Raw genomic sequence first — 12,438 nt, 5'->3', positions numbered from 1 at the left:
TCTATTTCTTAATCTACATCTATCTTATTAAAAGATACATTCCCAGGGTATCTGGCTGGCTCAGTAGGAAAAGCATGTGACTCTTGGTCTTGAGGTTGTGTGTTCAAGGGTGTTTGTCTCTAGAGATTCCTTAAATAAATAAGTAAACTTTAAAAAAATAAAAAGATATTCCCAATAAAAAATGTCTATGTCTAATAGTTATTAAGTTTTACTTTTTTATTTTTTTAAAAGATTTTATTTACTTATTCATGAGAAACAGAGAAAGAGAGAGAGGCAGAGGGAAAGCAGATTCCATGCAGGAAGCCCGATGTGGGACTCGATCCTTGGTCTCTAGGATCACGCCCTGGGCTGAAGGCAGTGCTAAACCGCTGAGCCACCCAAGCTGCACAGTTTTTAAGTTTTAATATATTTATGTTACTTTGCTTGTGTTCTAAAAATAATTATAATGATAACTTAATCCAGAAATTTTATTTTTATTTATTTTTTAAAGATTTTATTTATTTATTCATGAGAGACATACAGAGAGAGAGGCAGAGACATAGGCAGAGGGAGAAGCAGGCTCCATGCAGGGAGCCCGATGTGGGACTCGATCATGGGTCTCCAGGATCACACCCTGGGCTGAAGGCAGACACCCAACTGCTGAGCCACCCTGGTGTCCCTAATCCAGAAATTTTAATATGTAGAGCCTTATGATCATAGGAAATGAGATAAAATATTTTAATATTTGTGTCACAATTCTGTGTGACAGAAATAAAATTAAATGACAAATAAGACATTCAATATAAAAATATGGGATAAAATTCTGGAAAGAAAATAATTCAAAGAGAAAACAGAATCATATAAAATGTCCAACATCTCACTACCTCCCTGCTTCAGCAAATCTCTAGTCTTTACCTACATTTAAAATATTTATTTATGCCAACTTTTGTGATTTTTTTGTTAACCCCTATTCATACATATGAATAGAAAAACTCAAGGTCTACTTCTGTCCTCTCCTTGCTTGGAAACTTAGAGACGTGATCTCCTGTCTGTCCTTTGGCATTTGGAGGCATTAATCACCACCTGGAAACAATATTTTTTCTGTTCTCTTGATAGATAATGGGGGCAGCTGTTTGGTTCCTCCCTTTAGCACAGCATGCAAGCAAGCTGAGGAGGAAGAGAGTTGAGACTATACACTCAGCTCACTAGGGGTGACATAGTCAAGAATTAAAGAGAATGACTCACAAGCATAGAGATTAACAGTGTTACTGCATCTTAAAGACTCTAAATGAGAAAGGGGGGATTATAATTAACAAGGTGTGACGAATACTACACTTGCATACACAAATGCACAGGATGATACATCCACCCTGCCCTTTGCCTCAGCAAATTTACCTTCCTAATTAGGGTGGGACAAGAAAAATTCTTTTGGTGACAGAAAAAATTGTTATAATTCCCTAGCAGCCTTCCAAGTCAAGGGATCCTAGTAGCTGAAGGCTCTTTGGTTTGTTGAATATAAATGAATTTAAAGACAGTGTTAAATGATGTGTATGGAGTGCAAAATCTGAGAAGCCAGAGAAAGTAAACATGTTTTACATGGGGGAAGAGGAGGAGGAGGCAATAAGGCAATGTTTTACCTTCAGAAGAAATCAGTAATGTTCTCTAGTGCTCAGTAGAGGGTGTTTGTAACGGAGGTGCCATTAAGATGCCGCAGACTACTGAATTCCTCTTCAAGATGGATAATGGTTGAGAATAGACACCATCAGGATGGATGCAGCCACATGGGAGGTAACTGATTCCCAGTCCAGAGAAAATTCTGAGATGTTCTAATAGATTGTAAGGCACAGGGATGTGATTTTCTTTAGATTCCTGGTTCCCCAAATTCTCTGTTACTCTTTACTCCCACAGTCTCTGTTCTCCACCATGCCCACTGTTGCAAAGGTTGCAGCCAATCCCAGGCTTTTCAGCAATTGAAGTCCAGGTAAGGCTGACATTATGGGCTCCTCTTTGCATGCTAGCAATAGAAAAAGACTATCACAGGCTTGGACTGACCACAGACTGACTGACCAAGTCCATTCCCGTGGTAGCTTTTTAGTTCTGGAGAAGCATAAAACTGACCCAAGTGGGATCCCTGGGTGGTGCAGCGGTTTGGCACCTGCCTTTGGCCCAGGGCGTGATCCTGGAGACCCAGGATCGAATCCCACGTCGGGCTTCCGGTGCATGGAGCCTGCTTCTCCCTCTGCCTGTGTCTCTGCCTCTCTCTCTCTCTCTCTGTTACTATCATAAATAAATAAAAATTAAAAAAAAAAAAAAACTGACCCAAGCAAACTTTTGGGTTCCTGTGGTCAAGGACCATCTACCATGTTACGTGCTGGACCCCAATCTCTGAGCTCTCCTGGGTGTGGCTCAAAGGTTAAAGATCAGACCTGCCAGAGTTGTGTGACTGGCACCGCTGGTGCTTGGGAGGCCCTGACAGTCTCTAGAACCACAGCAGGGCCTCGATTTTCCTGGGAAATACAAATCTGAGGAAAAGGTGGTTGGCAATCTTGGTTTACTTTTGACAAATCCGAGAGAGGAAAAGTCAGCCTTCATAGGCCGAAAGGAAGGGTGTAGGTATATGCTAAGGCAGTTGAGCAGAAGGTAGAGGGGCCAGTTCATGTTTTCAAACAGATTCCTCAAAAAAGGCTCCCTTTTTTTCTGCCCTCTGTGTTCTCCAGACAGATACAGGGATGTTGATCAGGTATGGAGCTCATTGGAGACTCTGAGAGGAGAGTTGGCAACATCCTGCTGAGCAACAGAATGGAAAGGAGGAGAATTGACCAGAAAGTATACAATTATGTTCTTTAATTATATATTTAAAATTGCATTTTAGAAATACAATTGTACTTTAGAAATACAGACTTAATAATGTGAAGAAAAACAGGCTGGCACCAAAAATGAGAACATAAGGACAAAGACAGTGAAAACATCGATGGGTCAGTTAAACACCAACTGGTGTCTCAAAGGTATTATATAATGAGAAAGAAAGCTCTGGTGTTTACATAATTTTGATCACAGAGGCAAAATATAGTTTGCACACACTTGGAGGAAAATCAACTTCACATCAGGGTTATCACTTAGGAAGGACTATGTCAAATAAGGACACCAAGTCTAAACACACACACACACACACACACACAAACACATGCTACCTGATCTGGGGGTGGTTCAGATTGGTACTGGAGTCAAAAGGGACTTTTGTATAAATATCTAAATCTAGGCATATATGTTTGAAAATTTACAGGAGTACTGCAGGCTTGTTGTGTCCACCTAAATGGACTCCTGCACAAAGTAAATAAGTCAGTGTAAATAGATTCACATGACATTACCTCCTTTACTGGAATTGTTGTAAAGACCAGTTCTTAGATTCAGAAATGTGGGAGTTGACTCCCTTGACAGTACTTGTGAATTGAATTGAGGTCATAGTGTTCTGGACAGGCTTTTTGCTCTCTGCCAAAGAGTGAAACTGCTTGAGGAAGGGGGTAGTAGGAAGGGTGGCAAAGCAGCCATCCAAGAGCTACCCAAGGTAGAGGGTGCTTTGTCAAAACAATGTGAATCTCCAGGCTGCCTGGCAGGTCTTAGTACGTGCCCCAAACCTGGTCAGGTTAATCCCAGACAAGCCAGTTCCCTTAGTCAGTACTCTCATAGTTACCTGTACTTTTGCTTTGTAGCTCTTAGCCACATTTATAGTTATTTGGATGATTTTCCCTACAAGTCTACACATCAGGAACTGTCTTATTTTTTTTTTAATTTTTTTTAATTTTTTATTTATTTATGATAGTCACACACACACACACACACACACACACACACAGAGAGGCAGAGGCACAGACAGAGTGAGAAGCAGGCTCCATGCACCGGGAGCCCGACATGGGACTCGATCCCGGGTCTCCAGGATCGCGCCCCGGGGCCAAAGGCAGGCGCCAAACCGCTGCGCCACCCAGGGATCCCAGGAACTGTCTTAATTAATCATTCCTGTATCTGCTATACTTGGCAACTAACTGGTGTCTCAGTATTGGTGGAATACAAGGCAGTATGCTTTATTTTTTTTTAATATTTTATTTATTTATTCATGAGAAACAGAGAAAGGCAGAGACACAGGCAGAGGAAGAAGCAGGCTCCAAGCAGGAAGCCCAATGTGGGACTCAATTCCAGGTCTCCAGGATCACACCCTGGGCTGAAGGCGGCCCTAAACCGCTGAGCCACCCAGGCTGCCCACAAGGCAGTATGCTTTATAACTTAGAGATGCACATATATGTAATGTAAGAAAAAAGAAATGTATAGGAGTGTTTGACAACAAATTCAGAAAAATGATTAATTCTGTAGAGGAGGAAAGAGATTCAATCCTAGAGGATACTCAGGGGTCTTCAATTGTATTGGTAATGTTTCATTTCATGATTATCAACTGCATTATTTTTATACCTTTTTGTCTTAAATACTCTTTATTTAAAATATACATATGAGTGAATGAATGAGGATGAATGTAGTGTGCTGTCAGCAGCCATTAATAATTCAAGTTTATATTCAAACAACCTTATTCTTTTTTTTTGTTCTGAGATACAGCTTCTTTTTAAAAATTTTTTTTAAATCTTCTTTTTTTTTTTTTTTAAGATTTTATTTATTTATTCATGATAGATACACGAGAGAGAGAGGCAGAGGCGGAGACACAGGCAGAGGGAGAAGCAGGCTCCATGCAGGGAGCCCGATGTGGGACTCGATCCCGGGTCTCCAGGATCACGCCCTGGGCTGAAGGCGGCGCTAAACCACTGAGCCACCCAGGCTGCCCTTAAATTTTTTTTTAATTTAAATTCAATTTAATTAACATATATTGTATTATTAATTTTAGGGGTAGAATTTAGTGATTCATCAGTTGCATATAATACCCAGTGCTCATTATATCAAATGTTTCCATAATGCCCATCACCCAGTTGTCCTATTCCCCCCACCCATATCCTCTCCAGCAACCTTCAATTTGTTCCCTAGAGTTAAGAGTCTCTTATGGTTTGTCTCCCTATCTATTTTTGTCTTATTTTATTTTTCCTTCCCTTCCCCTATGTTCATCTATGTTGTTTCTTAAATTCTACATGAGTGAAGTCATATATTTGTCATTCTCTGACTTATTTCGCTTAGCATAATACCCTCTAGTTCCATCCACATTGTTGCAAATGGCAAGATTTCATTCTTTTTGATAGTTGAATAGTATTCCATTATGTGTCTGCATGTATATGTCCTACCTCCTCTTTATCCATTCATTTGTCAATGGACATCGAGCTCTTTCCATAGTTTGGCTATTGTGGACATCAAGCAACCTTATTCTGATTCCATGTTTATCAAGCAACCTTAGCTTCATTTGAACTTGCTCACTGAGGCAATGGGTAGTTCAGGTCAATCTTTATATCTGATCAGCTTGCCATTATAGTCCATTCTTCAATATCACTAGCATTCTGGTATACTCCACTTGGCAGTTTGTGTGCTTATTCAGACAGAGCCATTTCTCTAGAAATTAGTCAATGCTGGAAGAACTAAACACATTGAAGATGAAGGCAGAAGGCCTGACCCTGAGGCATGGAACATTCACTACTGTATGAAACCTCTTGGGAAAGTTCCAACTAGCTTTCCCAGGTTGAAACCCCTTTCTCTGTGTCTGCCTTTAGACTTACATAGTCTTAAAAATGTTATTTAAATATTTAAATCATGTGTTGTTATTGAACTTTATAATAGCTTGTGTTTCATGTCCCTGGTCATATTGTAACCTCTTGAAGATGAATTCTCCCTACCTACAAAGGCCCAACATAGTATCCTGTAGAGTATTATTACATTGATGACTTCCAAGTAACCATAGCTTCTGGCTAACAAGCTCCTATGTAGTCCCCTCACAATGAATCTGGGCTTGGCACACGACTTGCTTCGGCCAATGGGACATTAGCAAGCATGAGATAAGTAGAGGCTTGATAAGTGCTTGCCTTCCTGGAACCCAGCTACCATGTAGAAGCTCAGGCTAGACTACTGAATGATAACAGAGAGAAGTCCCGCCCTTTTATCTATCCTGAGAAGACCCCAGACATATGGGTGAGGCCATCTTAGACCCTCCAGCCAACCCATGAGCTGAAGGCAGCTGTGTGGGTTGATTCTTTGCTCTTTTATCTAGATGTTGTCATGTTAGGATGTGAAGGAAAATTGCTGTAGCCATCTTTTGACCATGAGGGAGCTTTTGGAGAACAAATCAGCAGTGAGGATGGGAAAGTGAAAAAATAGAAAGAACCTGGGCCCTTTATGACATTATATAGTTGCTATTAACTTAACTATTATATAAATTATATTAATGAACCAACTAGTTAATTAGTTAATTGATTAAGGTCAACTTCTGGACTTTTTTATTATATGAGATGGCTTATTTCCTCATTGTTTAAGTTCTTTGAGTTGGGTTTTCTGTTCCTTGCAGCTGAAGGCATTCTTTTTTTTTTTTTTTTCTTTCTTTCTTTTTAAAGTAATCTCTACATCCAATGTGGGGCTCAAACTTACCACCTTGAGGTCAAGGGTCGAATACTCTACCCACTGAACCAGCCAGGTGTTCTGCAGCTGAAGGCATTCTAACTGATATACTCCTTAATCAGCTCTACTGGGACAAATAGAAAACCCCTGAAATGCTCTGCATTGTCTTTAACAGACCTTCAATGAGTTTGTCTTTGCTGAGGAAGTAAAAGACTTTACGGTAGACTGCTAGTTGCTTACCCAACAACTGTTCTCCCTTTTCCCCTTAATTATAGAACTCAAAATTCTAGCTGGGCATATTGCTGTCTAGAACAAAAGACTAGTTCCCTACTTCTTTGTGTGTAGATATGGCTGTATAACTGAGTTCAAGCCGATGAGATACAAGCAGAAGTGTGTGGGAGGGCTGCTTCACAGGGGCTGACTCAGCTGGAAGGAACCCTTTTTTTTTCTGCCCTTCTGCCTTTCATCTTTCTTCCTCCAGCTTGGTTTCTCTAACAAGAGTTCCAAGCACTATCTTAGGGCATAAAGTGACCTTGAGCATGGAAGCCAAGCTAGGATGGTCAAGACAGAAACCTGATGACAAAGTAGGGTCCCATAGAATCTCTGGACTGCCTGGCTTCAGATGGCTTGTCAACGAGAGATATATACCTTGATTTTGTTTAAGACACTGCTATTTTCAGGTTGTTGTTTTTTTTTTTATATTCAGTCAAGTAAAATCCCAACTTTCTTCTAAAATATTAAAGACTGAGACACCTAGGTGGCTCAGTCAGTTAAGTGTCTGCTCTCAGCTCAGGTCTTGATCTCAAGGTCATGAGTTCAAGCTCCACATTGGCCTCTACTGGGATAGAGTATATGAAGAGTATGAATAATAAGGAATCTCTCATTTGAGTGTTAAGCAAGCTCTCCCTGGCTTCCTTTTTCTCCATTTCCCTGAAACAGCATTTGGGAATCACTTTCTCTGTGCCTTGTTTGGAGTTCTAGATTGCAAGTAGTATAGTACAACTCTGGCTAACTGAAACAAAGGAAAATCTGTCAGAAGGACATTAGGAGTCACTGAATTGACAGGAGGCTGGAAAACCACCCAGGAAATGGACAGGAGTTTGAGCAACACTGCAGTTAAGAAATCAGAAACCTGCAGTCTAACAGCAGGAACAGACTGCCAGGTCACCGCCGCTGCTGCTGGCCCTGCTGCCCTGCTGTCACTGCACAAATGAGTGGCTTCTAATTCATGTTTTAATCTTTGCAACTGTCACTCAGTATCCAACGTCTCAGAATAGGCTACATGAATTGGGAAGTTATAGCTTTTTAATTATTTTAAAGATTTTATTTATTTATTTGAGAGAGTGAGTGAGTGAGAGAGAGATGAGAGAGCAGAGGGGTAAAGGGAGAAGCAGACTCCCCACTGAGCAAGGAGCCCGATATGGGCTCCAGAACCCTGCAATCATGACCTGAGCCAAAGGCAGATACTTAACTGACTGAGCTACCCAGGTGTCTTGAGAGAGAACTCTTTAAAAGAAAACCAGGATGTTATTATAACAGAGAAATGGAAACTTCACAATAAAAAAATTATAAACATTCACTATATCCAAGCCAGAGTCAGGTGAAGACAACGTGACTGGGTGTGGCTTGGTGTCCAAGGTCCTAATCCCTCTTTATGCCCTGAAAGATATCCTTTCTCAGGTGTCTAAGTTATTGTATTCCCTATTTTTGGCCTGGCAACCCTATTCTGATCTCCTGGCTTTCTATTCTTGTTTTTTCTTTGATCTTTAAGGAATGATTGAACAGGAAAGGTAGAAAGGGATGGTAGAGATATTCTATTTCAACCTCTTCATTTTCTAAAAAGATACTAGATTTCCTTAGACCTTGATTTACATGTTTCTGACTATAGCCAGTATTGAGTACAGATTGTATCTTCTGCATTGTGATGCTTGTTAGGGGATGTCATCAGAAGACATGAATTCCTGTTGACCTGTGAGGTAGGCTCAGACAATTGGAGCTCCTTGCCCCCTCCCCTTTCCTTGGAGTATGGGTTTTGCTTGTCTTTCCCATTTTTCCAAGGACATAGCCTTGAGATAGTGGTGTGGTATTGAAAAATACCTGCACAGTATACATGACTCAGTGCAGTTAAGGCCTCTACATATACTTTTAAAATTTGGTGGGTGGGTGCAGAGATCTACTGCTGCTGCCCAAGACAAGCCTCATATGTAAGTTCCCTTTGCTGAGCAAAATGGCCACCCACCAAGAGAGTGGCCTGCCTCTTTCTTCAGTCTCTCTCTGCCCTCCATCTATGGGGGCTGATTTCAGACTATCCCTGGAAAGCTCCTGAGGAGGTTATGGGCCAACAGTGATTGACCCTTGGCTGTACCTGATTCTTACTAACTGCTGTGGGTTCCTGTCCCCACTAAAATGCATACACTGAAGTCCCAAACCCTAATATCTCAGAATGTGACCTTATGTGGGAATAAAGTAATTATAGATATAATTAGTTAAATTGAGGTCATACTAGAATAGGGTAAACATCTAATCCAACATGACTGGTATCCTTATAAAAAGGTGAAATTTGAACACACGTACATACAGTAAAAATATCGTGTGAAGATGAAGGCAGAAACAGGGTGATTCTTCTACAAGTCAAGGAATACTGAATGAAGGTCACCAGAAAACCAGCAGAAGCTAGGGAAGTGGCATGGAACAGATTCTCCCTCGTAGACCTCAGGAGGAACCAATCTTGACCTTGGACTTCTAGCCTCCAGAACTGTGAGGCAATAAAATTCTATTATTTAAGCCATCCAATTTATGGTACTTGATTATGGCAGTCCTAACAAACTAATACACTAACCTCTCCAGGTCAAAGGCCTAATCTCTATTTGACACTTCCTTATTCCTAATCATGATACAAACATAATCTCCCCTCATAGGTTAGAGAACTTTGTCAATAGTCACCTGTGACTCTTGTTTTCATTCAATCTCATACCAATTCTTTTTTTGTTTTTTTTACAGATTTTATTTATTTGAGAGAGAGAGATTGAGAGCCAACACAAGCAGTGGGATGGGCAAGGGGAGATGGAGAACCAGGCTCCCCACTGAGCAGGGAGCCCGACGTGTGGCTCAATCTCAGGACCCTAGGATCATGACCTGAGCCAAAGGCAGATGCTCAACTGCTGAGCCACCCAGGTATCCCACTCCTCACACCAATTCTTAACTGCCTTTTTGAAATATCTATTTCACTGCTACTCCAGTCCAATTCCTTATCATCTCACAATTATTGTAACTATTTCCTAATTTGTCTCTGTGATGCCAATGTTATTTCCTTTATTTTTTTTCTGTGTCTCCATCAGGTTAATCCTTCAGCTTCCCCATGCCAACAACTTCTGATCAGAGCACACCTACAGTCTTTCCTTTTTTCTACTATAAAGCTTTCCCATTCCTCTGCCTGCCTTTGAGTCTCAAAAAGCAAATAAAGGTCACTGACTCTCTTGCTGTAGCAAAATCTGAATAAATAGCCTCTGTTCTCATTTTGTTTTTTCCCACAAAATGAATAATCTATGGAGGAAAAGGCATGCTTTTTCTAGTGGGTTTTCTAACTTAGTGGGATGTAAGCCTGGAGCTGTAAGCAGCATTTTGGTTACTATGTGGGGAAAGCCTGTCTGAGAACAATAGCAGCATGGAAATGATCAGAAAAGGAAAAAGGAGGCAGGGAGAGCAAGTCCTGATGATGCTGTTTGAGATCTTGGCTCCATCTGTGGCTAAAGTCAGCACTACTTTTGGACTTTGAATTTCATGAGCCAATAAATTCCTATCTTCCATGTGCTACTTTGAGTTTCTGTGGCTTGTAACCAAGAGTCCAGACCAATAAAAGCTCTTTTTTGAGCTCTTCTGTCCCCTTTAGATAAGAAGTGAGAGCAGTTTCTATAGTCAGGTGGAGAGGGAGGACTGGAAAACCCCAGCAAAGTGAACCCTGGCCTAGCAGAGTTCCACTGGCACTGCACAATCTGCTGTGCTATCCCGAAGTTGGGCCCCAAGGTTACAGCTTCTTAGTTCACCATCTTCAGTTCTCAGCTACTGTTCTCCAAAGCAGAACACACAGAGTAGCTGGACCCAGAGAAGTTTCTGGCTTCAGCTACATGCCATATTACAACTAGCCTCACGGAACTGTAGGCCCTTGTATCAGGCCCTGACATCCAAACCTACTGCCCACCTCTTGGTAAATTCTCATTGGTGAGGAGGTTACTCAGTTTAATCCAGAAAATTTTTCTGAATCTCAAATCTTGGGACTTCTATTTCCTTTCCTACCCAAAGGCTCTGGGCTCCTAGTATTCCACATACCAGGGAATCTTTAGTTGTTGCTCAGTTTCTATCAAGTAAAATCTTCCCTTAGGAAGGACAAAAGCATGCATTTTTATTTGGATACCAGAAGAAGTCATTTAGATGACTTTGTTGAATACAGAAAATCTGATCCTAGATGACTTTATCTATGGTTATTCAAAAAAAGCAACTTCTGTGGTATAAAATAAGTAAAAAGAAAAAAAAAAAGCTCTTATTTCCCAGTACCCAACACTGAACAATTTCTACTTGTCAGGCTGGTCTCTTGTTTCCAAATTCAGCTTCTCTGCCTTTGCACATGCTGTCCCACTGCTTAACCTTTCCTCTCCCATTTTTGGAATCCTCTAATCCAAGCCCACACTACTGATTAATTAATTATATAATCATTTGCTCTCTTTTATAAATATTAGTATTTTCTCTTAACTAGTGTACACGTTCTTTGAGGGCAGGAACCATACTTTCCTTATATATTCTTTAGCTCCAAGCATTGCTGAGTGAATGAGAATGGATAATCAAATACCTTTTGTAACAAATGGTACTTTCAATACTTCCATTTTTATACAAGGTGATGCAACAAAAGACATGAAATCTTTTTGAGGTCTATAAAGATTGTCATTATAAATATTATTAGTATTTTAATTTTTAAATATTTCATCATACATTCACTTTGAAAACTAGCTTTTATTTTTGTTTAACAGTTAGGAAAAGCAATATTCTTTTGCACATCTCTAAACTTAGTATTCAAAAATTTTACATGTTAACTAACTTTAAAACATTTTTTTAAATATTTTTAATTCTGTACCCCGTTTAAAATATAAAACTCATGTTACATTGATTACCCCAAGCTGTAACATTCCTAGTTACCTTTCTCTTGATCACCCCAATAAAATGTTTGTATCAGAAATAACTAAAAAAAAAAAGAAATAATTTTTTAAAAGTAATTTCAACTTGTCAAAAAGTCAAATGGTTTAAAATTTAGTTTAATATTTCTTTTCTGTTGCTATAGAAGTGAATGTATTGTTTGATGCTGCAAATTTAAAAAAAGCTTTTTTGTGTGTCCTGTAAACATTCCTTCCTTAAATAGCTCCCTCCTTTGGATATGTGTCCACCTCTGTAAGCATTCAAGGGGAAATGGTAGGAGAATGGAGCATTTCTGAGCTCTTAGATATTTCCATCTGTTTAGTGGCTCACTTTGGACAGCTAAAATGAGAGGAACAGGTACCCCTTCCCAACTAGTTTTCAATAGGTTTTATATATATATATATGTATTCCTGAACTGACATACAATGGTTTCATACCATTGAAACAATGGGTTTCATACATATATATGTATTCCTGAGCTGACATACAATGTATAGTTATTGTACATCAGTGAGTTTTAGGATAAACATAAGATTTAAATTTCTTTTGCTGACTTTCCTCTAATAATATGTGAAAAAAACAAACTCTTACTTCAAGGCCTGAAATTTGAGACTGCTTTTCCATTTCTTCAGCTCCTAATAAGCACTAAGAAGCAATTTGCATCAATTCACCACCTACTCCTTGGCATCCCCAATTCCTCCAGCAGTTATTGCGAAGGTGGCTTCATTTTCAGGCATCTCAGGG

At 39.9% G+C, this 12,438-nt stretch overlaps 1 protein-coding gene and 1 long non-coding RNA gene across 4 annotated transcripts in view; one reads left to right on the top strand and one right to left on the bottom strand.

Moving 5' to 3' along the window:
• LOC144323722 (uncharacterized) overlaps positions 1-11,811 on the top strand; it is a 17,595-nt gene extending 5,784 nt beyond the window's left edge. For all 3 annotated transcript variants that reach the window (XR_013389090.1, XR_013389092.1, XR_013389091.1), the window contains exons 2-5: positions 1,888-1,960; positions 2,697-2,805; positions 9,511-9,684; positions 9,849-11,811. This is a non-coding gene — a long non-coding RNA (uncharacterized LOC144323722). The remainder of the gene's footprint in view (positions 1-1,887; positions 1,961-2,696; positions 2,806-9,510; positions 9,685-9,848) is intronic.
• DMC1 (DNA meiotic recombinase 1) overlaps positions 11,793-12,438 on the bottom strand; it is a 36,670-nt gene continuing 36,024 nt past the window's right edge. Inside the window, exon 14 of the mRNA XM_077914526.1 lies at positions 11,793-12,438. Within this exon, the coding sequence (XP_077770652.1) occupies positions 12,369-12,438 (70 nt within the window). The 3' untranslated portion in view covers positions 11,793-12,368.

Source organism: Canis aureus, chromosome 11, assembly GCF_053574225.1.
Source record: "Canis aureus isolate CA01 chromosome 11, VMU_Caureus_v.1.0, whole genome shotgun sequence".
Classification (NCBI taxonomy): domain Eukaryota; kingdom Metazoa; phylum Chordata; class Mammalia; order Carnivora; family Canidae; genus Canis; species Canis aureus.
This window is presented reverse-complemented; position numbering and strand designations above follow the sequence as displayed.